At 46.6% G+C, this 27662-nt stretch overlaps 1 protein-coding gene across 1 annotated transcript in view; it reads left to right on the plus strand.

The window, feature by feature from the left end:
- SHC3 (SHC adaptor protein 3) overlaps nt 1-27662 on the plus strand; it is a 169610-nt gene that overhangs the window by 104720 nt on the left and 37228 nt on the right. The window contains exons 5-7 of the mRNA XM_062206804.1: nt 786-839; nt 7040-7091; nt 17376-17502. Coding sequence (XP_062062788.1) covers nt 786-839; nt 7040-7091; nt 17376-17502 — 233 coding nt within the window. The remainder of the gene's footprint in view (nt 1-785; nt 840-7039; nt 7092-17375; nt 17503-27662) is intronic.

Below are 27662 nucleotides of genomic sequence, written 5' to 3' on the forward strand. Positions count from 1 at the left end.
AATGTCACTGCATTGTCTTTAAAAAGATAAAAATAGCATGGAAGACTTATGCAGCTTTTCAAATTTAGGGCAGCATTTAATTTACTCAGTGTCTACTAAATTCCTCTGTCCATTGCAGTTTATAAAGCTAATGGAAATTTTCCATTTTGAAATTAACTTGGAATGTCCTCTCTGGTTTCCGAATGGATAAATGACAAGAGTGTTTTAGATGGCACCGGCTTTGAATCGTGGGTGCCAGCTTTGCAATACATATGCACCAAGGGAATGGAGAGAGAAGGGCAGGACCACGCTCCCCACTCCCCCCCGGCCCCATCCTAGCTTCAGGATCTGTGTCGAGGCCCCAGTGTGATTCAGGAAATAGAAAGCACACATTGAAATGTTTTTGCGTGTGGCTGAGAGATTTTCCTGGTGGAAGAGGGTAGGCGTTAGGAGCTGGGCCTGGTCTTGGCCCCCCCCCCCGCAGCCTAGCACAGCCCTGCTGATCCCCCGCCAGCTCAGGGAGCCTCGGAGCCCCTTTGGCTTCAGGCTCCCACCTGTAAAATGGGCTTAGGCTAGTTGCTGCATCGCAGCGGCTGGTAATCTTAAATGAGCTCCCCCTGTCCAAGCTCGCAGCGGGGCGGCGGCTGTCAGGTGCGACCCCTCCTAACAAGCCATCCACTGTAGTTCCTTTTATGATTGCTTTTGTCACCAGCCTGCTGGAAAACCCGTCGGTTCCGATGGCCTGGTAACCGACAGCCACAGCTGCACAGGGTGATAACCGCGCATTTGTTTCTTGTTTTGGGCAGATTATCGCGAATCATCACATGCAGTCCATCTCCTTCGCCTCGGGGGGAGACCCGGTAAGTGCTCTTGGACTCTCTTACTCTCCCCAGGAGTTTCTGAGAGGGGACCCCTGGCTTCCAAAGAGTGCTTCTCACAGCCAGCTGCCGGCCATGTGTTCCCCGCCCTGACGCCGAAGCTCTTTCTGGCTCTCGTTTGTTGAGGTGGGGGAGGGGAATGCCCATGACCAGGACCAAACGTTATGCTTCATTCATTAACCGCGGGCTGTCAGAAATCCTGGCAGAATAGCAAGGTGGCCCCCCACTCTCAGGACTGCTGGAGTCTTCTCACCAGTCACTCGGGGCTGGCCCTCCTCGGTGTTTTTTTCCTACTGGGCCTCCTCTAAGAGCCTCTGTTTTATATCTCAGGTCTATGCACAGTTTATTAATTTAGTTATTCTAATTTATTTGTAAATATTGAAAATTGGCATTTTTCTCCCCAAATATAACAGTTGTCTTTTAACAGTTGGCTTGGCCAGCAAGGAAGGATTTGCAGAGAGAAACAAAGACAGGGAGAGAAACAGAAAAAGAGGCGAAGGGAGGTAGAGACAGAGGCAGACACAGGGACAGACACTGAGAGACAGGGTAAGGGACAGACACAGAGACATAGGGACAGGAAAACAGACAGAGAGAGAACATAGACTGGCATGAGAATGTCCCGTTTCTGTCCTTTTTTGTATTTATTTATGTGAAAGGCAGAGTTACAGAGAGAGATGAAGAGACAGAGAGGGAGGGGGAGGGAGAGAGAGAAAGATCGATCTTCCATCTGCTGGTTCACTTCCCAAATGGCCACAGCAGCTGGAGCTGGGCCGATCTGAACCAGGAGCCCACATGGGTGCAGGGGCACAAGGACTTGGGCCATCCCCGACTGCTTTCCCAGGCACATTAGCAGGGAGCTGGATTGGAAGTGGAGCAGCCGGGACTCAAACTGGCACCCACATGGGATGCCCACACTGCGAGTGTGGCTTCATTCGCTATGCCACATCACTGGCCCCTCTGCCCTGCTTCCAAAATGAAGAAAGTTGAGTAATAAGGGGGTTGGCTCCCCACATTTGATCAGGGGTGCCATGATCTGATGTCAGCATCCAGTGTCAATATCGCTGTTTCTACCCTGTACTGTCACCTCCTGCCTTGGAGAAGGGGCCATCTCCGCAGGCGCCTGCCCAGCCCTTCAAAGCAACCAGGCAGAAAGAAATCCATCACCAGGGAGCAGGGTGCCGAGGGAGGAGGGGAGACAGTGAAGGCAGTCCTTCCCACAGGCGGGGGAGAAAACTCAGCCCTGAAGGTCACCGTGTTTATTTTCACTGGTCTCTGTCCAGACCAGCCCAGGGAAAATCGTAGAGCACGTTCTTGCAGCCAAACTTAGTCAACTGAATAATAATAATAATAAACCTTCTATATCCAGAGAAGATATCTGCATTTACTTTGCTGGTATTAAATAGCCTTTTTGTAGTTCAACAATGATGGCTTATGGGTGGTGTTTTTGTTACGACTGTGTTTATCAGTAGGCTACACTCAGATTTTATGTAGAAATTTCCTGGTTCTAGGTAGCCTGAATAATTTGCACATTATATGAGGATGCTTTGGAAAGCTTATGGAAAATGGAAATTAAAAAATAGATTTGTTTGGGCACAAAAGATTTTTGAAGTCCATGCATGTGAAGGGTATTTCACAAGTTCATGGAAATGCCTATGATGAAAAATCTATGCATGGTTTTCAATCTTTCGATCTTTGTTCCCAAAAAACTTGCCTTTCAATTCCATCTTCCCTCATGTTACTATTTCTCTCCAGGTCAGGACCCCTGTCTGTTTCTAACCCTGCAAGGGGAATTTCCCAAGGACCCCTGCCTTGCCACAGGCTAACCCAGTTGCAGAACTGCTGGGCGCACATCGCGAGCCAAGTCGAGAGAGCGAAAGCGGTATCAAGTGCAGGTTGCAGAGCACAGTCAGGCCACCAAGCTCTCAGCACCAGGAAAGCTGGGCCCTGCCCCGCCCCACCCAGCTGCAGCAGCTGCAGAGCGTCACTCCTGCCAGGGCCAGCTCAGGCTGAAGCCTCCGTCCGGTGGACACTCAGCAGAGGAGGGATTTTGCCCAACCATCGGATGAGACTTAGCCCCTCTGTCTCTGCCTGCTTGTCAAGGGTGACCGGCGCGCTGTTTAGCCCTGTCACTCTGTAGATTCAAACGGCTGTGGCCCTTTTTCTTTTCTATTTGTTTTCTTTATTTCACAGGCAGAGAGACAGAGAGATCTTCCATCTGCTGGTTCACTCCTTAAATACCTACAGGAACTGGCACTGGACCAGCCCAAAGTCAGAAGCCAGGAACTCAACCCAGGTCTCCCAAGGGGATGGCAGACCCAACCACTTTAGCTATGCACTACTGCGCAGAAGCAAGAGGCTGGATTCAGAAGCAGAGCTTGGCCTTGAACCCAGGCGCTCTGATATGGGATACATTTGTCCAGGCAGCGCCCTAACCACGGTGGCACACGTCCTTCCTGGCTGTCTTCCTTCCTTATACTTAGGGTGTTATATTTAAAAGTGTCCCATGATGATTTTTCTTTTCTGTTCCTTTCTTTCTTATCCTCATATTTCCTTTGTGTCATTGTAACATGAAAGACCTCACTGAAATGCAGACTTAGAAAGTGTCTTCCGTCATCAAGCTCACCCAAGGCACATTTCTTAAGACTGCCCGTAAGTGCATGTGCACCTGTTCTGTATGCCTGGTGCCTGTAGGCCAGGTACACTGGTACCACACTCACACACATATCCCGACCTGTCCCTTTCCCTCTGTCTCTAGTTCTAAGTAGTTGGTTGAAATGCTAGTGTAATATGATGCTTAAAACCATGGATTCTTAAATTTGAAATGTAATCTAATTTGAAAAAAAATGGCAAATATCTTATATATCTACATCAATAGTTCCTTGCAGGAACTTCTCTTAAGATTTATCTTCATGATGATTTTATGAATGGATATACAAATATCTAGATCATACCATATCAAATACGTTGGTTTATGTTAACATTACTTTATTCTCCAAGATGGAATTTTTTTCAAATTTCCTCATTACCCCTCTATTTTTTTCTTTAAAAAGGAAGCGGTGTTTCTTACAAGTAATCTATAATATTTTATATTTTTGTGATTTTTTTTCTGTCACAGAAAGTATCATCACCCCAAGGGTCAGGAAGACCAGTCACTTTTCATTGTAACCAATCCATACTGATTATTAATACTACACTGTGCGTGAGACTCCATTCCAGGCTGATCTGAAGCCATGAGCACAGCACCCATTTCGTTGGTAGATGTCTTCACTAAAACCACTAATTTGAGAGTCTAGTACTGTTCTCCGGCTAAGTGTGTGTGTCCCTTACTGCCTCTGGCCTCTGTTTCCCTATAGGAAGAAATGTCAAACATGGCAGACTGGAAAACACCATTAACCCCCTCCAAAAATCAGCAAACTCTAATTATAATCTGCTATTACTGGCAGTGTTAAAAGACCACCAAAAGCAATCCAGAAAAGTGGGCGGGCTCAGAGGGTTTTGGGAGTGAGAGCAGGATGACACGGGGTGGGGGTGGGGGCAGAGCGAGCGCTTCTTTACCCATCTTTGGAACTTTGCATGCTCACTGTGTAGCTGGGTGATGTCAAGAACATTGTTTTGAATCCTAATATACTCCTCCATTGTGCCAGAAAATGATCAAGAGTGGCATCAGAACAGCGATGTCCTAGTTTAGCCATTGCCCAATGGAAAGAGAAGGACACGGCACGACTCCTTCCTGGGCCTCCTGCCCCAACTTTGATCTAGTGCAGAGTTTCTTAGAACACAAAGGCATTTTTAAAAACAGAAAGAAAGAAAAAAAAGAGTTTCCTATATGCCATGAGTGCTGAATATGTTCAATATAAAATAAAGAGTAGACTCCCTGTGTTTATACTTCATTGAACTTTCAGCCCCAATCAAATGTGGATGTTAAATACAAATGAACACTAGAAAGCCAGTTACATGCAAAGTACCATGAATTTACTTCAATGGGAAAATGTTGCTGAAAAATTCCCAGTGTTAACATTTGTCTGCTAACGTGGGTGTCTGCATCATTGAACCCTTCCACTAATTTCTTGCATCCAAGCAAAAACGTCCATTGCTTGTCATTATGTACAAATGTGTCACCTGTTTGCTTCGAGTGGGGCAAAGGCATCTAATCCGACTCTCCTCTGGTTCTTTAAAAGCCTGGCACTTGTAATGTTGGAAACTAACTCTGAACCCGAGCACTGATGTTGATTGCAGAACTGATGACCCAGGGGTCATCTCAATGATCCTGGATAACCTTGGCTTAGTTTTCAAAGTTATCAGGGAAACACAGAATTAAAAAACGGATTCTGGAGACATTGCAAACCCTGTGGAACATACCTGACCAACCCTAGGTTTCCATGGGTTTCAGGTGCTCTCTAAGGAGCCGCCCACATCTCAGGAGTCCAGGAAGGGCCTCCATGATTACAAGCAACAACCCTTATTTTTGCCGGTAGCCTTAGATCAGTCCTCCATGATGGAAATGCCCAGAAGCCAGTTTGACCAGTTTGGCCCTCCATCTATGAGCACACCAGCACTTAGTGGCCTGAATAACAGAAGGAGACAGCTTCCAGTAGCCCACCCTGAAACAAGGCCCTTGGTGACAGTTCCATCTCTCCAGCTCTCTTCCCACTGTCTGGGCTTCTTGGGATGTTGTGAGGTCCAGGGGCTGATGCTGGAGAAGTGCAGAAGTGCATGGCCCCACCTGCCAGCCTACAGTGGCTGCTCAGCCATGGTTGTGCACACACACACACACACACACACCCCTCTCTCATTGGCGTGCTATTCTAGATGTTATTCTAGAACACTGCTGAGAGAGAAGCGGACGTCCTCTCTGCTCACGGAGAGGGACCAGGAGGGAGCCTGCAACAGAGACCTGGGGAGATCATCAGTCACCTTAAACCCTGGGAGACAGTAACATTTAGGAAATAGCTGCCCAGATGGGGTGGAACTTGCCAGTTGTCCCAAGACCTTTGAGAATATATATAAAACAAACAAACAAACAAAACCTCAGTTTTCAGAGAGGACTCTTCTGTTTTCAACAATTAGGAGAATTAGTGGCTCCAATTGTTTAGAAGCTAAAATGCATGTGGCTGTCTCTGCACCTTGTTAATGTCCTCTTATCTTCTCTGCCCTGGTTCGGTGAGAAGGTGGGTAAGCGCCTTTCATGGGGAGGGGTGGAGACTTCTAAGTAGAACCCAAATCATTTAAGCATCGTAAAGAATTCAATCCTTTCAAAGAACCTCCTTGTCTCATCCACCCAATGGGAATGTGTTTGCAACCAGCCGTAGAGCGTCCACTCTGGTTTTCTTCCAGAACACCAGCAGCCTGTACCTGGTCAGCAATGCAGGTTTTGAGACTGTGGCTCAGCGATCTGTTTTCAGAAGCCATGCAGAGCTTCTGATCCCAGCTCAAAGCTGAGGACCCCTGCTGTAGACAGAGCTGACAACAGTGGTTCTGAACTTTTGCTCGCATGAAATCATCTGGGAGCTTTTTAAAATTCCTTATGTCCAGGCCTCATGTCCAAACCAGTTAACTGAGATTATCTGAGGACTGGGACTCAGATGTCAGAGTTTTAATTTATTTTTTAATGATTTATTTGAAAGGCAGAGAGATAGAGACCTTTTCCATGTACTAGTTTACTCTTCAAATGCCTGCAACACCTGGGATTGAGCCAGGCTGGAGCAAGGAGCTTGAGGGTCCCAAGTACTGCTGCTTCCCATGGTGTGCATTAGCAGGAAGCTGGATAAGGATGTAGCTGGATAAGCTGATAAGGATGTAGGCAAGCGACATCTGACTGCCATACCCAAGGCCCACCCCTAGGTGTCTGTGTTTTGAAAGCTCCTTGGCTGACACAGCATTGCAGGACTGGGTGGCTATCCTTCTGGCTACTCTAAGTGTGGCATGGACATCACGGGGGCAGGCTGCAAAGGCAGGACCTCAGGACCCGTCCAGATGTGCCGAGTCAGGGTCTGCGCAGCAGGATGTCCTGCAGGACCCTGTCTGGGCTCTGTTTGAGAAAGTTATTCTGTAGGCAGGGCTGATATGTCAGCCCTGTCAGTGATGGGGTGGGGGTTCTTACCAGCCTGTGCTTTGTGCACTCTTTCTGGGTAGGTTGTCTCTCCCTGCCATGAGTCACGCGACCTCTCATTTTGCTTCCACAGGACACAACAGACTATGTCGCCTATGTAGCAAAGGACCCTGTGAACCGCAGAGGTAAGCCACAGTTGGCCCCTTTGATTTCTCATTTGTGCACAGCTGGGCTGGAACATGTCAACCAGGTGTCCCTCATTATGTCAGCCTCCTCCACCAAAACGAGCAATGTCACATTGTGCAGTGGTGGACCCTGGGGACTGGCAAGGGCAGCAGGTCACTTGGCTCCGTTAGGAGATGCAGCACGTCAAACCACACCCGTGTCCAGATGAGCACAGCTTTCTACCCCTGGCTTACTCATGAGCAGGTCCTGGTCACTCTCTGAAAATGGCCTTGGCTATACCCGGAAGGCTCTATGCCTGCCTGTCCTCCCGCCCGCTCCAGCACCTTGTGTGAGCCTAACGGCCAGCAGTCACCAGAGCCATCCCACACTTCCCATGGTCCAAGCTCAAGGTGCTCTCTCCTTAAGCCCCTTTAAGTTTCCAGGGCAGCAGACACAGGCTGGATGGAGAATCATTGGCAAAAATCAGTCTATTGGATGGTAACACACCTGGGGTTGGGGGGCTGACCACAGGTAGACCACCTAGGATGTCAGACACTTCCACTGCCTCCCCAGGTGCATTAGCATGGCGCTGGACCAGAGATAGGGCAGCCAGCACTCGAAGCAGCACTCATATGGGATGCTGGCATAGCAGGTCACAGCTTACCCTACCACACCGCAACACCGGCCCCAACGACCCTATTTCTAAATAAGGTCACAAATGAAGTCCTGGGAATTAGGTCTCTAATGTATTCAGAGGAGGCAATTCTGCCCCTGACATAGGCCAAATCTTTTAATGATCCAAGGGTCCCATCACGTTGGGAGAAGCTGGGAAAAGGAGGGGGCGGGGGCAGGTGCAGCCATCCTGGGGTCAGCCAAGGATTGTCAGGCATTGACGTTCTTTTTCTATCATAGTTCATTTCAAATTAGCTTCAAGCAGTCTGAGTTTGTTTCTTTGTTTGTTTTTAATATACTTTCATAGCTGCTAGGTCAGTGGTTCTCAAAATGAGCGGCGTCTCAGAATCACAAAGTCTCAATGCTCAGGCTCCTGGGAGCAGGGGCCCAGGCAGCAGCATTTATTAAAGTTCCTCAGGTGATTCCAAGGCTGGAAAATGTGGCTTAGCTCTGGGCGCTGCACTGTAGACTTGAGTCATTTGACTTGGGGCCATCTAAAAGTATAGGTTTGTATTTTGTTCCACAGGAGCAAACCAAGACAATGCGCTGCCTGCAGTCCCCGGGGGACAGTCATAAGGTTCAGGACCCCCTGCACAGGGCCTGAGCCTCAGGCTCCCCTGAGATCTTGAGCAGCAGTGAGTTGTGGTTGCAAGGCAGGGCCGACCGAAGGCCTAGATGGGGGCGCTTGGTGCTTGTAGAGGTGAAACTCCCAGCAAATCGGGGTTGACTGGACCTGCTCCTACCATTTTCTTTACACTTTGGAACTTTATTTACTACCCAGGAATTCTCATCCCCTGCAACCGTATAGATATATATACTATATAACATATATTATATATTATAACATGTAATATATAATATAGATATATATTATAGATATATATTATAGATATATAATTATAAATTATATAATATTACAATATATATAATATAATATATAATATAATATTATAATTATGTATTAAATTATATATTATATATTTGCATATATATCATATATTATATATAATTATATACTATAATTATATAATATATAATTATATATTATGTCATATATAATAATTTTATGATTATATAATATATAATATATATTATATTATATATTATATAATTATAATATAATGTATATGACATAACATATAATTATATATATGATATATAACATATATCATATATTATATATAATTATTGTAATATTATATATCTAATATTACAACATATAATATGTAATATTATATTATACATAATATTACATTATAATTATATGCATTGAATTATATATCATATATCATATATCATATATTTATGTATATATAATATATAAAATATACAATGATATGTCATAATCATATGATATATAATTATATATTATACAATATGTTATATATGTTATATATAGTATATGTTATATATTATATATGTATATATTATATAATATATATTATTTATATTATTATGTTATATTATATATTATCTATATTATTTATATGATATATTATATAATATAGTATTATATTATATTATATATAATTATATTATTCTATTTATTATATATTATATAATATAATCCCATATAAATATACTATGTATACAATTATACATAATATATAATTATATATTATATGCCACATTATATTATATATTACATGTAATATACACATAAAATAATACATGTTATATATAATATATTATATAATATAATATATACATATATTATATGTAATATATAATATATGTACTATATTATATGTTATATACCATACATAATTATATGTAATATATTATATATTATATATGTTATATATTGTATATAATTATATGTAATATGTATATATGTAATATATAATATAATATATGTAATATATAACATAATAATATGTAATATATAATATAATATATATTACATATATAACATATACATATATTATATATACATATATAATATATGTATATACTATATAATTATATATTACAATATTATATAATATATATTACATAATTCTGTGCTTTCAATTTTAATTTAGTATTTTATTTATCTGAAAGGTAGAGAGTGAGCGTATTTTATTTATCTGAAAGGTAGAGAGTGAGAGAAAGATGAGACGGATCTTCCATCCATTGGTTCACTCTCCAAATGTCTGCCGCAGTCGGAACTGGGCCATGCTGAAGCTGGGAGCCGGCAGCTCCTCAGGTCTCCCACATGAGTGGCAGGGACCAAGCGCTGGAGCCATCATTGTGGCCTCCCAGGATGCACATCAGCGGGGAGCTGTAATTGGCAGAGGCCCAGGCACTCCAATACAGGATGTAGGTGCACCTACAGCTATGTCAAATGCCTGCCCCGTTAGGCAGTTCTGAATGGACTGACTCACAAGAGCAGGTACAAAATCACCCTCACGCTAGCTACGCAGCTGCGTGCAAAAGGCACGTCATTCGTGTGGTTTACAAGCCCCAGTGTCCCCGATCAGGTGCCTTTTGGCGCTTGTTGGACTGAGACGTGGAAGGTCCTGTCCTACACAGCGGTGATGCTGATACCGTGCAGGCAGAAAAGCCAAGACATTTGGCTGGAATGGCGCCTAAGAAGTTTACTGCACTTGCCCAAGGTTTTCTGAAGAATAGGCGGTTCATGAATGGGCTTGAACAGGCCCAGAAAACACTTGCTTCTCAGCCTTTCCACATGGGCTCCAGCTTTCCCATGCCTGCCTCCTCCCCGCTCTTGGCTTCCCTTGGGTGTCCCAGTGTCCCCTTCCGGAGCACCTACCCCCAGTCACCCCGTCCGACCGCCTGCACTGTGGTCTTGCTTCAGCTCCTCCATTGCCCATTGTCTTCATGGTGGAGTTAGTGGCCTAGGGATCACCACAAATGGACGCTTAAAACAACAGAAAGGAAAGATAGGCACTATGGTGCAGTGTGTCAAGACACAGCCGGCATCCCATATGGGTGCTGGTTCAAGTCCCGGCTGCTCCACTTCCCATGCAGTTCCCTGGGAAAGCAGCAGAAGTCGGCCCAAGTCCTTACACCCAAGTATGAGACCCAGGCTTCCTGATTTTGGCCTGGCCCAGCTTCACCCATTGTGGCCATTTAGGGAGTGAACCACTGAATGGAAGACTCTCTCTCTCTGTCACTCTCTCTCTCTCTCTCTGTCACTCTGCCTTTCAAACAAATAAATAAAATCTTTTTTAAAATGCAACAGAAAACAGAGAGCAGTTCTCTCATTGTCTGGAGGCTGAGAGGCTGCCACCTGGCGCAGCAGAGACCCCGGGGGAGGCTCCTTCCTTGCTCGGTTCAGCTTCTTCTGCTGCTGGCATTCTTTGGCACGCAGCTGCACGCTCCAGCCTCTGCCTCCATCTCTGTACCGCCTCTTCTTCTGCACCTGTGTTTCCGTCTCTTATATGGACACTTGTCATTGGATTTAGGACACCCTAATCCAGGATCAGATTTGGCTAACTCTTCCAAAATTGGGGGTGGGACGAGGTCTCCATTTCTCTGCTTAGAAATCATTAGTGGTTTTTAAAACATATTTATGTATTTATTTTCATTGTGTTTGAAAGGCAAAGACAGCCAACCAGCCAGAGATTCTCCCATATGCTGGTTCACTCCCCAACCACCACGACCCTCCAGGCTGAGCCAGGCTGAAGCCAAGAGCCTGGAACAGGTGCCTTTTGGTGCTTTGGCCAAGAGCCTGGAACTCAATCTAGGTCTGCCACGTGGGTGCACCCACGTGCAGCCATCACTGCTGCCTCCCAGGGTGGGCACAACCAGGAAGCTGGATCAGAAGAGACGGCAGGATTTACACCGAGCACTCCCCTATGACCTGTGGGCATCTTAACTGCTGGGCCAAACACCCGCCCCCGGAAGTTGTTAGTTTTTCACATCCCTTTTGTTAGGGGCAGGGCTCACTGGGATGGATGGACAGCAGCCACTGGTTACTGGGGTTCTGCCCAAGTTGTGTGAAGCCAGCGGCTGGCAGAGAACGAGGCTGTGAAGTTGAGCTCTGTGAGCATCCGTGGGTCTCCATCAAAGGCCCGTGGAGAGCATAGTGGGCTCCTGGGGAGCGGGGCTGCCGTGGGGAGGCAGGGGCACCTCTGCACCTGAGCTCGGGGGAGGCAGCTCACCCTGAGGCTGTGCAGCTTCTCTCAAACTGAGGGCTGCATTTCCGGTGTGGTGCAGAAAACACACAGTGGCTCGGGGCACATATTGCTGGCCCAGAGTCTGGGTGCAGGGCGCAGGCATGGCCTCTCGGGAACCCGGCTTGCTGAGGAACTGGAGGTAGGTGGCTTAAGGAGCTACCTTTTGCAGCTAGGTTTTTACATTTAAAACCTAGTGAAATTGTAAATTGGTAGATAACATTGTGTGTTTCTTTTGTGTACAGCACTATGTTGTGAAGTGCGTGCACCCACACACACACACACAGTAAAATGGTTGACTCTGGCTAATTAACACTTGCATCATCTCCCATAGCTAGCACGCATGCACACCCATTCTGGTCACATTTTTCAGGACTACAATGCCTGAGCATTAGCTAGAGTCACTGCATTGTACCACAGATCCCACTGGGTGTCCTTTCGCTAACATCTCCCTCTCCCTCCCCACCCCTCACTCCTTCCCCCAGAAACCACCATTCTACTCTCCTCTTGCATGAGATGGACCTCGTTAGACTGGGTCTGCAGCTTCCATGCAACATTCTTCTAGAAATAGGGAAAAGCACACCAAAATGTATACGGAATCAGAAACAAACCAAAAAACCTTAGTAGTCAAAGCAAGCTCGAACAAACAGAACAAAGCAAGAGGCATTACACTAGCCGGCTTTGAAATATATTACAAAGCTAGAGTCATTAAAACGGCAAAAGTACTGACTTACAGACACATTGGCCAATGGAAGACGATAGAGGTCCTAGAGATAAATCTATGTGCTGTTAGCCTACTGGTTTTCAACAAAGGCAACTCAAGCCAACAGAAAATAAATGGATGACTGATAAATACCATTTGCTTCACAAGTTGTATTTCAAGGTAAAAATAATGATAGTGCAATCAGATGAGGCCACCTGGATCCCCCAGAAAGTGGTGCAAAGGCCCGTCCATGCGAGCGTCTGCCTGTGGCTCTTCCAAATTCAAAATGGCCCAGAAAAGTATTTCAAAGACAGAAATGCGGATTTCTGTCTAGTGTCATTATTCATGAACAACTCCCAAAGTAAAGGCTGCTTTAAAAAGTTCATGGAGAAGGCATATTGTGGACAAAATGCACATGGAGTTCTAAGTTTTTTAGCCCCAAAGTAAGCTGCTTTTAGTTACATTTCTTCATTCACTTTCTGACGAGCTCTCGTGTTTCTCGTGCTCTGAGATACTGTGTGATGCTTTCAGGGCTAGTAAGACATCTTTTGTTGATTTTACCTTACTTTTTATAAAGATTTATTTCTTTTATTTGAAAGGTAGAGTTACGGGGTGTGGGTGTGGGAGAGAGAGAGAGAGAGAGAGAGAGAGAGAGAGAGAGAGAGAGTTCTTCCATCTACTGGTTCACTTCCTCAATGTCCACAAGGCTGGGCCAAGCTGAAGCCAGGAGCCATGAACTCTATCTGGGTCGCCCACGTAGGAGGCAGGGACTCAAGTACTTGGCGCATTTACAGGGAGCTGGATTGGAATCGGAGCAGTGGGGGCTTGAACCTGCACTCCTATGGGATACTGGCATCACAGGTGGCAGCTTAACCCACTGTGCCACAATGCTGGTCCCTAACTTTTAAAAGGTACACATAATACATTAATACAGGAATAAATTAATAACTTATAAATAGTCACTTATTTAGGAAGAGCTCAAAAAATTCTTCGCCGGGAGTCATGCATGGAAGAGACATGGGCCCTCAGACGCAGAGGAATGAAGGTATTTGGGGAGGGGTTCTAGTGGCTTGGTGGGCATGGCTAACACAGCAGTCCCGCTTGCCCATGGGAAATGTGTTCCAAGACCCCCAGTGGATGCCTGAAGCCACTGAGAGCACAGAGCCCTGTCTGTGTTGACTAAACACTCATCACACACTGTGGCAGGGACTTTTGCATCCTACATGGGACAGCAAAACTAGCACAAATTTATTTTTCCTTCCTCACCATCATGTCAATAGAAGACTTGTTCTTACCATAGATCTCCAGAACCTCAATGCACAGACTTTCCTCTTTCCCCATTAAGTAGAGAACTATTGCCATTTCACCTCTGACTTGGAGAAGCACTGTGATCCTGTGACAGTCCGTCTGCTAAGGCACACGGCTGCTCAGTGATTAGCGGGCGGGTAGCATATACAGCAGGGATACACTGGACAGATGTATGTTCCAGGCGGGATGGAGCAGAAAGCTGTGATGCTACACTACTCTGCAAGGCATACCATGTAAAATTTATGTGAGTCATTTATTTCTAGAATTTTCCATTTCATATTTTTGGACTGTGGGTGACTGTGAGTAACAGATTATGGTTCGTGAGCCGATTTTTCTCCCGCTCCCCTCTCCTGCACCTGCAGCCTCTCCTGTCTGGGAAGTGCTGGGTGGAAGGAGCATTCAGTCCTGGCACAGGGCCCTGCTGCCCCTTCTTGTGGAGAAGGCTTTATTGTTGAGACCCGGGATCCAAAGGTCAGAGCGGCCTGGATCAGTCACGCAGCCCTGGAGCCCTGGCTGCCCTGCAGTCCCCTGAGTGGCCAGACAGCCAGTGGTGCAGCCACTACCTTCTGCTTACTGGGAGGGATAGGGAGCTGCGAGCTGATGTTCTGAGAGGCTGGGCTGTAGCTGGTCACCGCCTCTGATCCCCCTCTGTCCAAGGTTCTCCAGTGAGTGGAAGACTTGTGGGTTGAGCAGGAGGCCCCCCTGCGGAGGAACCACGTATATCCCTGATCCATCTGGAATGATGACAAGGGCCACAGTGCATTTGTGTGTTAGTTGGTTGCTCTCCGGGGGCCATGTCTTGGAGTAGCCTTTCTGGTGTGGCCACAAAGTCCTCTCACATCAGGGCCGAACTGGACGCTCTGGGGCAGCCTTGAGCTAGCTCTCCTGGAATGAACTCAGTGTTTCTTATCGGTCTGGGGTAAGCAAGTGAGAGATGAGCATGGACACGTGAGCCCCACCCTGGGTGGCTAACACTGCTGCAGGCCACTGGCATCAGCGAAAGGGCCAGTGTCCCCATGGAAGAATGGGGAATGACTCCACTTCCCTGCTGTTTTTCTGCTTTGAGCCACATTTCAGATTTTGCGTCCAGCCGAACTGGACTCGGGGCACCCACGCTCTGTTTCCCTTTCTCACCTCTTTCTTCTCTGTTGCTTGGGAGTGTGCCAGGTGCAGTCCTACACCTGAGGGTGGTGACTTAATTCCTGCCAGTCCATGCGTCCACTCACTACCCACAGCTCTGCCACTGAGAGCCACGGGGCTCTGCCCTCACCCCACAGCAGAGTTCCACCAGAGCCTCCTCCTGCTCCAATGTCCTGGAGCTCACTTACGGGGCGCCCTGTGCAGGCTCCGAGTTCTCTGGTTGTAGAAGGTTAAGGGTGTGTGGCTGAGATCATCCAGCCCCCTCTGAAGAAACCGTACTCTCCATTCTCCACTTCAAAGATTTCCCCTGAAAAGAAAGTAGGCTATGTGTCTTGACCCTGTTCTAGTCTGTCTGTCTTGTTCTTGGAAGCACGGAGCAGCCACTCCTCTTAGCTGGTGCTAATGCTGGGTGGCCGACTGGAAACCAGCAGGCAGGTCAGGGCCATGAGGCGTCTTCACTGGTTTTTCTTCCCTCCAGTCTGGCCCCCTATTTCCTTACTAAGTCAACAGCTGCTGTAATTATATCAGTCAACAACATGTGCAACTGTAGCAATGGCTTCATATGGGCTTGCTTTGTGAATACCCAGGGCAATATTTAACATATAATACTATCCCTAATAAAATAATACATTAGTGATCAATAATAAGGAGGTAACCAGGACACCTGTGCCTTTGTAGAATTTCTAAGCCATACTTCAAATAAGACTGCTGCATTCAAGGGGTGGCATCTGACCTGAAGCCACAGCACATCCATGCTTGCTCTTCCCAGCAAATCCTTTCCCCTGTGTGCTTCCCACAGAAGTGCTCCCAAGGCTCTGCTGGGGCCAGGGAACCATGACCCCTGTGGAAATGCACGCTCCTCACTGTGGGGAGCCAGGGCTCCTGGAGGGACTGCCTCTGAAAGGCCTGTCCATCAGGACTGACGGTGAGAGAGAGGCAGAGGACCCCTGCATCTGTCGTTGTCTCCAGGGAGAACCCCTCTGTCCCATTAGTAAGGAGACCATGCTTTACAAGGCAAAATGACAACACAGCTGGTTACAGAGCTCATTGTCTCTCATTTGCAAGTCCTGCATGGGGTGACTTCCATTCTACGAAACAGAGCGAGACAGAGCTCCCGCTGGGCGGTGGCCCTGGGTTTTGTAAAGTGGCGACAAGGCAACAGGACCACAGAGAAACACCGGATTGATTAGCACCAGGTTACCTGTCTGTAAAGGTTGGAGCAGGGGACACTCCCTGGCTATGCTGACTCAGGTAGACTGATAGGTGTTGTCAGAAAAAAAAAAACTGGCCCAATTTGGGGGTCTGTCCACGGCCTTGCAGCTTCAGCTTGATGACGTGGCATTTAGCAGGAGTGGCCCCCTTCTGGCTGGGTGTGGCTGGATCTGCGTGGGTGCCGTGTAGGAGCGGGTCCACACCGACTAACTCACTGCGCCCAAGCAGCGGCTCACAGGCTCCTCTGCAGGGTCAGCTGGTGGTGGTGGAGGGGGCCCTGGCCCTCTTCTGCTGGGGGCATGCCTGTGTATCTGGGGCCTGGAAGAACTTTCCAGCACCCTGGAGAAGTACTTCTTTCTGAGGCCAGGGCAGGGAGGGCCCCATACTGCTTGCCCCATTCAGCCCTCTTTTTCCTGGAGGTCCTGCCTGGATTCACAGCCTGCCCTCCTGTGTTGGCCGGCACCTGCTATGCAGCAGGAAGACTGCTCGCGGCCTCTCCACTGGCCCTGGTGTGACCTGCCCCCTCCCCCCACATTTATCTACTCTTTTGCACAAACTGCCTTTCTAAGGCAGTGAACACGCAGCCTCAAGTTTAGGCTGATGCACTTGGCAGGCAATGGGGACGGTCATGCTGATTAACTAAGACCCTAAGAAGGTTGCACTTCCTGTTTTGAGTGGCCACACTTGGTGGTCAGTGCTTTGCTCCCATTGAGAAGTAAGGAGACAACCTGCTCTGAGTCCATTGGGTAGATCAAGACTCATTCACCAAACGCCAGTTTATGTTCCTTATTTAAGGTTCACGGGGACTGAAGGGGATTCAGTCAGAACCCTGTCCTGTTGGGGTCTGCTTCTAACCATGGCCCCCCGTAGGGAGCAGAATTGCTGTTTTATAGACCCTAAGGAAGTTGAAGAGCCGTCCGCTTGGGCTTGGAAAGCCTTTAGAAACAGGGATCTAGAGTGAGTAGACAACAGGCTACTAAGAAGTGCCTGCTCGCCACGAGGCATTGTAGCTGTGGAGGTGCAGCCACAGCTAGACTGGCTCGTGAAGTTGCCCCTGTGCCCCTCCGTCCTCAGGAAGGGCCCTTTGTAGAGGGGCTAGGAGAGCCGCAGTGTCCATCGCTCACAAACCTGTGTCCCCTCCCTCCCAGCTTGTCACATCCTGGAATGCTGTGATGGGCTGGCCCAGGATGTCATCGGCTCCATCGGGCAGGCCTTCGAGCTCCGGTTTAAGCAATACTTGCAGTGCCCTTCCAAGATCCCTGTGCTCCAGGACCGGTGAGTAGCCCTGCGGCACTGCCGGCCTCCGCCCCTCTGTGTGAAAACCGTCTCCCCCAGGCTGGGCGCTGGACGGGCCCCATGCATCACTGGGCTTCCTGGGCTTGCAAACCCCTGATCAGTGCTGGGCTGTGACCCAGGAAGCCAGCAGATGGAAGCCAACATACGGATGATGCTTGGGATGTGCAGAAAAACATTTCCTGGAAACTATAGTGACGGTAGCCAAGGTTACACAAGAGTGACTTCATTTAATTTTTTTTTTTCATTCAGTTTTCTCTGCACCCATGTGATGCTTCCATATGTCACCTCCCTGGGTCTGTGTCACCTCAGGTTTTGTGCAGCCTGTTGTTCTTATCCTGCGGCAGGGGGCTCCTGCTGGCCACCAACCTGTTTCTGCTTTACTGGGCTCTGTATCGGAACAGCTCTGTAGCTCATTTCCCTTCTGTGTGGTCCTGGGAATGACCCTTACCCTCTCTGAGCCTCAGCGATGTTGTCTATAAAACCGGAATGATAGTGACATGAACGATTATTTAGTGTATTATAAAACACGTTCAACATCTACCATGCAGAATCCTTAGGGTGTAAAAAAATTACATGCAGCATAAAGCATTTTACAAAAGTCGTATGGACTATGTTGGTCGAGTTTACATAGTGAAAATCTATGATAGCAGTGTGTTCGCTATAAACAAAACTTCACTTTTCTACATTGGCTTTTTTACTTTTTAAAAAAAATTCATTTATGTATTTATTTGAAAGGCAGAGTTACAGAGGAGAATGGGGGAGGGGGGAATGAGGGAGAGAGAGAGAGAGAGAGAAATCTTCCATCCACTGGTATATTACCCAAATAACCAAAATGGCTGCAGCTGGGCCAGTCCAAAGCCAGGAGCCGGGAGCTTCTTCTGAGTCTCCCATATGGGTGCAGGAACTCACAGACTTGGGCTATCTGCCTCTGGTTTCCCAGGCATATTAGCAGGGAGCTGGATCAGAAGTGGAGTGGCCAAGAACCCAACTGGCGCCCATAAGGGATGCCAGTGTTGCAGGCAGAGGCTTTACCTGCTCTGCTACAATGCCAGCCCCAACTTTTTACTGTTTTCAGACTGCTAAGGCCATGTTCTGTGTCATGGTCACACAGTCAGTGTCCACCTGGATCTTCATCATCATGAAGGCATTGTTCACCTCCCTTTCCATCTTCAGTTTGCTTGAAAGAGACTTAACTTCCCCATCCCCCAAAAAGTTTGCTTTAAGAAACTAATTTTGGGGCCCAGTGCTGTGGCGTAGTGGATAAAGCCACCACCTGCAGTACTGGCATCTCATATGGGAGCTGGTTCAAGTCCCAGCTGCTCCACTTCCGATCCAGCTCTCTGCTGTGGCCTGGGAAAGCAGTAGAAGATGGCCCAAGTCCTTGGGGTCTTGCAGCCACGTGGGAGACCTGGAGGAAGTTCTTGGCTCCTGGCTTCAGCTCAGTCATTTTGCTGTCTTTGCTATGTATCCATCTGAAGTGAGTTTGATAAATGGTATTTCCTCAAAGAAAAAGAAGCATGGGATATAGCAAAAATGTTATCATTTTGAAAAACTAACAGCAATTCAGCATTTTAAAAAAAAGGTTTATTTATTTAATTATTTACTAACATATTTAAGAGGCAGAGAGACAAGGAGAGACACAGAGAGAACTCCCATCTGCTGGTTCACTCCCCCAATGCCTGCAATGACTGGGCTAAAGCCAGGACTGGTGACCTCAGCCCAGGTCTCCCATGTGAGTGGCAGGGAACCAACCACTTGAGCATCACCACTGCCCCCACGGGTCCACATTAGCAGAAAGCTGGAATCAAGAGCCAGGGATGGGATTTGAACCCAGGGACTCCGATGCGGGATGCAGGTGTCCCAACCGGTATCTTAACCACGAGCCAAACATTTTCCCTAACATTGTTTAGTCTCAGAAGTGAATGAATAGGTAAATTATTATGCTTTTCTGTGTTTTTTAAATGTTTGCATAAGTATCAAATACATACTATTAGAATAACATAGGCACAGCAGGTTAAGCTGCTGCTTGTAATGCCAGTGGGAGTCCTGGCTGCTCCGCTTCCAATCTAGCTCCCAGCTAATGTACCTGGGAAAGCAGCACAAGAATCCCCTCCCCACGTGGGAGAACCGGATGTAGTTCTAGGCTCCTGGATTTGGGCCAGGATCACTGGCTGTTGTACGCATTTGGGGAGTGAACCAGAGAATGGAAGATTCTCCCTCTCTGTCACTCTGCCTTTCAAATAAATAAAATGAATCTTACAATAAAATAAAAGAATAGGTACACAAATAGTGGGAGCAGTTGATTTCACAACCATATCTTCTGACGATAGACTTAGGCATGAAGTCTTGTGCATGATTTCATCCAATAATATTTTGAAGGACTTCCAGGAAAGAAAAGGAAGCAGACAGGACCTTACCCATGAGAACAACTTCAGCTACAGATGCAGGTGTTAGAGAACAGTTTCTAGAGCAAAAGGAACCAAGGTCCTTCCTGCCTGTCGCCTCACCCTGCAGGTGCCTGCCCGCTGGTCCTCTTGTCTGTTTGATGGCAGCTGAGATACCCATTGCACAGGTCTTAGACAGAGGGAGGAGGGCCCCCTGGGGTAGATACCCATTGCACAGTCTTAGACAGAGGGAGGAGGGCCCCCTGGGGTAGATACCTATTGCACAGGTGTTAGACAGAGGGAGGAGGGCCCCCTGGGGTAGATACCCATTGCACAGTCTTAGACAGAGGGAGGAGAGTCCCCTGGGGTAGATACCCATTGCACAGTCTTAGACAGAGGGAGGAGAGTCCCCTGGGGTAGATACCCATTGCACAGGTCTTAGACAGAGGGAGGAGTGCCCCCTGGGGTAGATACCCATTGCACAGGTCTTAGACAGAGGGAGGAGGGCCCCCTGGGGTAGATACCTATTGCACAGTCTTAGACAGAGGGAGGAGGGCCCCCTGGGGTAGATACCCATTGCACAGTCTTAGACAGAGGGAGGAGGGCCCCCTGGGGTAGATACCCATTGCACAGTCTTAGACAGAGGGAGGAGGGCCCCCTGGGGTAGATACCCATTGCACAGTCTTAGACAGAGGGAGGAGGGCCCCCTGGGGTAGATACCCATTGCACAGTCTTAGACAGAGGGAGGAGAGTCCCCTGGGGTAGATACCTATTGCACAGGTCTTAGAGGGAGGAGGGCCCCCTGGGGTAGATACCCATTGCACAGGTCTTAGACAGAGGGAGGAGGGCCCCCTGGGGTAGATACCCATTGCACAGTCTTAGACAGAGGGAGGAGGGCCCCCTGGGGTAGATACCCATTGCACAATCTTAGACAGAGGGAGGAGAGTCCCCTGGGGTAGATACCTATTGCACAGTCTTAGACAGAGGGAGGAGGGCCCCCTGGGGTAGATACCCATTGCACAGTCTTAGACAGAGGGAGGAGGGCCCCCTGGGGTAGATACCCATTGCACAGTCTTAGACAGAGGGAGGAGAGTCCCCTGGGGTAGATACCTATTGCACAGGTCTTAGACAGAGGGAGGAGAGTCCCCTGGGGTAGATACCTATTGCACAGTCTTAGACAGAGGGAGGAGGGCCCCCTGGGGTAGATACCCATTGCACAATCTTAGACAGAGGGAGGAGAGTCCCCTGGGGTAGATACCTATTGCACAGTCTTAGACAGAGGGAGGAGAGTCCCCTGGGGTAGATACCTATTGCACAGTCTTAGACAGAGGGAGGAGGGCCCCCTGGGGTAGATACCCATTGCACAGTCTTAGACAGAGGGAGGAGGGCCCCCTGGGGTAGATACCCATTGCACAGTCTTAGACAGAGGGAGGAGGGCCCCCTGGGGTAGATACCTATTGCACAGTCTTAGACAGAGGGAGGAGGGCCCCCTGGGGTAGATACCCATTGCACAATCTTAGACAGAGGGAGGAGAGTCCCCTGGGGTAGATACCCATTGCACAGTCTTAGACAGAGGGAGGAGAGTCCCCTGGGGCAGATACCTATTGCACAGTCTTAGACAGAGGGAGGAGGGCCCCCTGGGGTAGATACCCATTGCACAGTCTTAGACAGAGGGAGGAGAGTCCCCTGGGGTAGATACCCATTGCACAGTCTTAGACAGAGGGAGGAGAGTCCCCTGGGGTAGATACCTATTGCACAGTCTTAGACAGAGGGAGGAGGGCCCCCTGGGGTAGATACCCATTGCACAGTCTTAGACAGAGGGAGGAGGGCCCCCTGGGGTAGATACCCATTGCACAGTCTTAGACAGAGGGAGGAGGGCCCCCTGGGGTAGATACCCATTGCACAGTCTTAGACAGAGGGAGGAGGGCCCCCTGGGGTAGATACCCATTGCACAGTCTTAGACAGAGGGAGGAGAGTCCCCTGGGGTAGATACCTATTGCACAGGTCTTAGACAGAGGGAGGAGAGTCCCCTGGGGTAGATACCTATTGCACAGTCTTAGACAGAGGGAGGAGGGCCCCCTGGGGTAGATACCCATTGCACAGGTCATAGACAGAGGGAGGAGGGCCCCCTGGGGTAGATACCTATTGCACAGTCTTAGAGGGAGGAGAGTCCCCTGGGGTAGATACCTATTGCACAGTCTTAGAGGGAGGAGAGTCCCCTGGGGTAGATACCTATTGCACAGTCTTAGACAGAGGGAGGAGGGCCCCCTGGGGTAGATACCCATTGCACAGTCTTAGACAGAGGGAGGGGAGTCCCCTGGGGTAGATACCTATTGCACAGTCTTAGACAGAGGGAGGAGGGCCCCCTGGGGTAGATACCCATTGCACAGTCTTAGACAGAGGGAGGAGAGTCCCCTGGGGTAGATACCCATTGCACAGGTCTTAGACAGAGGGAGGAGAGTCCCCTGGGGTAGATACCTATTGCACAGGTGTTAGACAGTGGGAGGTGGGCCCCCTGGGGTAGATACCTATTGCACAGTCTTAGACAGAGGGAGGAGGGCCCCCTGGGGTTTCCTCCACCTTCTTTTTCAGGCACACCCCTCTCACTGGAGTCAGCCAGGGGCCATGAGAGAACCCACCCTGCCTTCAGCTGTCAGTGCTGTCACCCACTCCAGGACCCACGTTCCTGGGCTGTGGGCACACATGACACTGGCAGGGTTTCCTTCTAAGGCATTAAAGTTCTAGGGGGTATCCAAGACAGGGGCTTCTGTTTGGATTTTTTCTGCTCGCTCTCCAAGCTCTGAAATATTTGGTGGAGAAGGGAGGATTTGCTACATCAGCTTCTTTGCCTGTGTTGTTTGGGATGGAGACATGGACAGAGGATAGAGAGGATAGGGGAGGCTGGAGAGAGTGTGGCAATGTTAGTGGCTGGCAAGCTGCGAAGGATCCTCCCTGCTCCCTGTGTGTGGAGTGAGAGTTCTCTTTTCCCTTTTCTTGTCCCACGAGTGTATGGATTTACTTGTGAGTTACTATTTGTCCATTCTGTTGATTCTCAAAGGAGACACTCTATCATCTGGATTCCTCATCCATCTTTAACTGGATATCCGAAATAGTACTTAGAAGTGTATAGGTTTTTAGTTATGGTCTGATTTTTTTTTCTTACAGAAATCCAAAGACATTTCAATAATAGCCAGAGAAAACAATGAAAACAATGAAAATTAAATCATCTGTAGCTGAAGCTCCATTTACTATTTTAAAATGATGTGTAATTCAGGGGTGATAAAATCCAACGTTTTCAAGTCAACAGTCCAGTAGATTTTGCATTTCAAAGGCTGCACCTTCATCACCATTAACTCAAGAGTATTTTCATCACCCTAAAAAGAAGCTCGTACCCTTAGGCAGTCACTCCGTATTCTCCACCCTCTTCTTTCCAGGAAACCAATAATCTTGTTCTCTTGTGGATTTGCTGATTTCAGACATTTTTTTAAGATTTATTTTATTTACTTGAAAGTCAGGGTTACACAGGGAGAGAAGGAGAGGCAGAAAGAGAGAGAGAGGTCTTCCATCTGCTGGTTCACTCCCCAGTTGGCCGCGACAGCTGGAGCTGTGCTGATCCGAAGCCAGGAGCCAGGAGTTTCCTCCAGGTCTCCCACGCGGGTGCAGGGGCCCAAGGACTTGGGCCATCTTCTGCTGCTTTCCCAGGCCATAGCAGAGAGCTGGATTGGAAGTGGAGCAGCCGGGGCTTGAACCAGTGCCCATATGGGATGCCGGCACTGCAGGCAGTAGCCTTACCCGCTGTGTCACAGCGCGGGCCCCAGACATTTCATATAATTGCACTATGTGTTGGACTTCTTGACTTTGAAGAATGTCTTCAGGATTCACCCTTGTTGTAGCATCTGTCAGTATTTCAGCTTTTGAGGGCTCAAGCAATATCCTTTCGCATGGATACATCACCCTTACTGATCGTCTCATCAGTTCATGAACATTTCAGTTGTTATCCCCTTTCAGCTCATAGGAAGAATGCTACTATGAAGATGCACACATGCAAGTTTTTGTGCAAACGTGTTTCTGTATTCTCGTGTGTATACCTCAGAGTGGAACTGTTGGGTCAGATGAGTGTGCTGTGCTAAGTTTTATGAAAAATTGCCCAGCTCCTCTGCAAAGTGGCTCCGCCATCTTACATTCCCATTTAGGTTAGAATACACGCAGGAGAGTTCTGAAGTTTTTGCATCCTCACCAACACTTACTGTCTATCATTTTGATCACAGCTACCCTAGAGGGAATAAAGTTATCTCCAACTCTGATTTGCCTTTCCTGATCCTTCACTCTATCAAACATCTTTTCGTATGCTTGTTGGTCATTGTGTGTTCTCTGTGGAGGAATGTCTGCTCAAATCCTTGGCCAGTTTTAAAGATTGGGTTATCTGTGTTTTTATTGTTGCTATGCAGGAGTTCTTTAAATATTCTGGACAGATGTCTCCTTTTGGATGTACGATTAGCAAATACTTTTTCCCATTTTGTGAGTTGGCATTTTTACTAACGCAGTGCTTTGAAGCACAGCAGTTTCCAATTTGGATGAAATCCAGTTTACTTACTTTTTCCTTTGGTTGCTTGTGCTTTTGGTGTCATGTGTAAAGTTGCCTAAATTCAAGGTACTGAAGATTTATGCCTCTGTGTTCTTCTAATAGTTTTGACTCTTATGTCCAGGTCGTTAATCCATTGTGAGTTATTTTGTATGTGTGACATGGCACAAGGATTCCACTTCATTCTTCCATAAATGGATATCCAGTTGCCATGGGACCATTTGTTAGACACACTTTTCAATGTCAGTTGGCCACAGATATATGGGTTTGTTTCTGGAGTCTCAATTCTGTTTCACTGAGCTGTATGTCTAAACTTTTACTTGTGTAACACAGTCTTGAATACTGTTTCTTTGTAAATTTAACATTGGAAGCATGAGTCCTCTATTTTTGTTCTTTTTCAAGATCGTTTTAACTATTTTAGACGCCTTACACTTCCATCTGAATTTAGGAAAGCTTGCAATAAAAAGAGTTGGGATTTTGACAGGGATTGTGTTGGATCTGTAGAGCAATTTAAGCATTATTCTCATATTATCTATTTTAAATATTCTAGTTCATGATTATAACATGTCCTGTCATTTATTTAGATTTCCCTTAATTCCTTTCAATAAAATTTTAAAATTTTCAGTATACAAATTTTTCTCCTGAATATTTTATTTCTGATGCAATAATAAATCAAAGTGTCAATTTTATTTTTTCATTAGTTAGTGTATAAAATGCAGTTTTGTATGCTTATCTTACATCCATCAGTCATGTTTGACTAATTCATTAACTCTAAAAGCTTTGTGTGGCTACTGTAGAATGTGTTATATGTAAGGCCCTATTATCAGCCGGTGCCGCGGCTCACTAGGCTGATCCTCCGCCTGCAGCATCAGCACCCTGGGTTCTAGTCCCGGTTGGGGCACCAGTTCTGTCCTGATTGCTCCTCTTCCAGTCCAGCTCTCTGCTGTGGCCCGGGAGTGCAGTGGAGGATGGCCCAAGTGCTTGGGCCCTGCACCCGCATGGGAGACCAGAAGGACGCACCTGGATCCTGGCTTCAGATCGGCGCAGTGTGCTGGCTGCAATGCGCTGGCCGTAGCGGCCATTTGGGGGATGAACCAACGGCAAAAGGAAGACCTTTCTCTCTGTCTCTCTCTCACTGTCTAACTCTGCCTGTCAACAAACAAACAAACAAAAACCCCCTATTATCTGCTAGTAGAGAGAGTTTGATTGCTTCCATTCTACTCTGGATCCCTTTTGTTTCTTTTCATTTTCTAATCACCCTGAACAGAATCACCTGTATACAACTCTGTCATGCTCCTGTTCCCCGCGGCACAGCTTCAAGTCTGTTACCATTAACAGTGATGCCACCTGTGGGCTTTTCTTAGCTGCCTTTATCAGGAATACTTCTCTGATCCAAATTTGTTGAGTGTTTTTACCATGCAGTACTGTTGGATCTTATTAAGTGGTTGAGAGGATTATGTGTTTTTATTCTGCTGGTATGATACAGTAATTGATTTGAGGATTACTACATTACTGGGATAAATAGCACTTTGTCTTGGTATATGATTCTTTTTACACATTGCTGGGTTTGGTTTCCTAGAATTTTGTTGTGGGTTTTTTCCATCTGCATTCATAAGAGATACATTTCTTAAGATTTATTTATTTATTTGAAAGGCAGAGTTACAGAGAGAAATAGGGAGAATCAGAGAAACAGATCTTCCATCTGCTGGTTCACTCCCCAGATGGCCACAACAGCTGGAGCTGTACCAATCCAAAGACAGAGCCAAGAGCTTCTTCTGGGTCTCCCACGTGGGTGCAGGGACCCAAGGACTTCCTCAGGTGCATTGGCAGGGAGATAGAACCGAAGTGCAGCAGCCGGGACTCAAACCAGCATCCATATGGGACGCTGGCGCCACAGGCAGTGGTTGTACCCACTACACCCCAGCGACGGTCCCCAGAAGAGAGATTGATATGCAGTTTTCTTTATTTTGGTGACTTTGTCTGGTTTTGGTATCAGGGTATTTCTGGCCTCATAGATTGAGTTTGAAAAGAGTGGTTGTTACTTCTCCTTTAAATGTTTGGTAGAATTTACCAGAAATCCATATGATCCTGGTCTTCTCTTGGAAGGTAAGTTTTATTTATTATTATAATTAATTCAGTCTATTGTTACAAGTCTATTCAGATTCTTCTTGAGTCAGTTTTGATAGTCTGGGTTTTTCTAGGAACTTCTCCATTTCATCTAGGTTATCTAAATTTTGGCATACAATCCTTCATAGATTTTCTTATAAACCTTTTTTTTTATATATGATTGGTAATAGTATCCCCTCTTTTGTTTCTAATTTTTATAATTTAGACTTTTACTTTTCTTGGTCATTCTAGCTATGGGTTTGACAACTTTATTGATCCTCCCAGGAACCAACTATTGTTTTTGTTAATTTCCTTTGTTGTTTTCCTATTGTCCACTTTTTTAATTTTCACTTTAATATAATTTTATTTCTTCTGCTTGGTTTGGGTTCAGTTTTCTCTTTTTTTTCTAGTTTAGTGAGATAGATGTTCAGGTTATTGATTTGAGATCTTTATTCCTTTGTCCTGTAGCTATTACAGCTGTGAATTTCCCTGTCAACACTGTTGCTTTATTCCATCAGTTTTGATAGGATGTTTTTGTTTTCACTCCTTTCAAACCAGTTTCTAATTTCCTTTTTTGACTCATTATTTATGTAAAGATGTTATTTAATTACTAATATGTGTGAATTCCCTAAATTTCCTTCTGTTACTGATTCCTAGTTTGATTCAATTATGGTCTAAAACATACTTTGTGTGATTTCAATCCCTTAAAATTTTTGAAATTTAGTTTATGGATATAACATATGGTCTATCCTAGAGAGTGTTCCATAGGCACTTAAGAAGAATTTATTCTGCTTCTGTTGGATAGAGTGTTCCATTGATGTCTTTTAGGTCTAGTTGGATTATGGTGTTGAACTTACCAGTTTTCCATAGTTGTTCTCTTATTGAAAGTGGCATATTAATGTCTCTCACTATGGTTGTTGAGTTGTCTATTTCTCCCTTTGGTTTCATTAGATTTTGCTTCATGTATTTTGGGCTCTGTTGTGAGGTACATATATTTTTACAATTGTTATGTCATCTTGATGAGTTGCCCTTTAATGATTAAAAACTGTTTTTTTTTAATCTCTAGA

Source organism: Lepus europaeus, chromosome 12, assembly GCF_033115175.1.
Source record: "Lepus europaeus isolate LE1 chromosome 12, mLepTim1.pri, whole genome shotgun sequence".
Taxonomy (NCBI): Eukaryota; Metazoa; Chordata; class Mammalia; order Lagomorpha; family Leporidae; genus Lepus; species Lepus europaeus.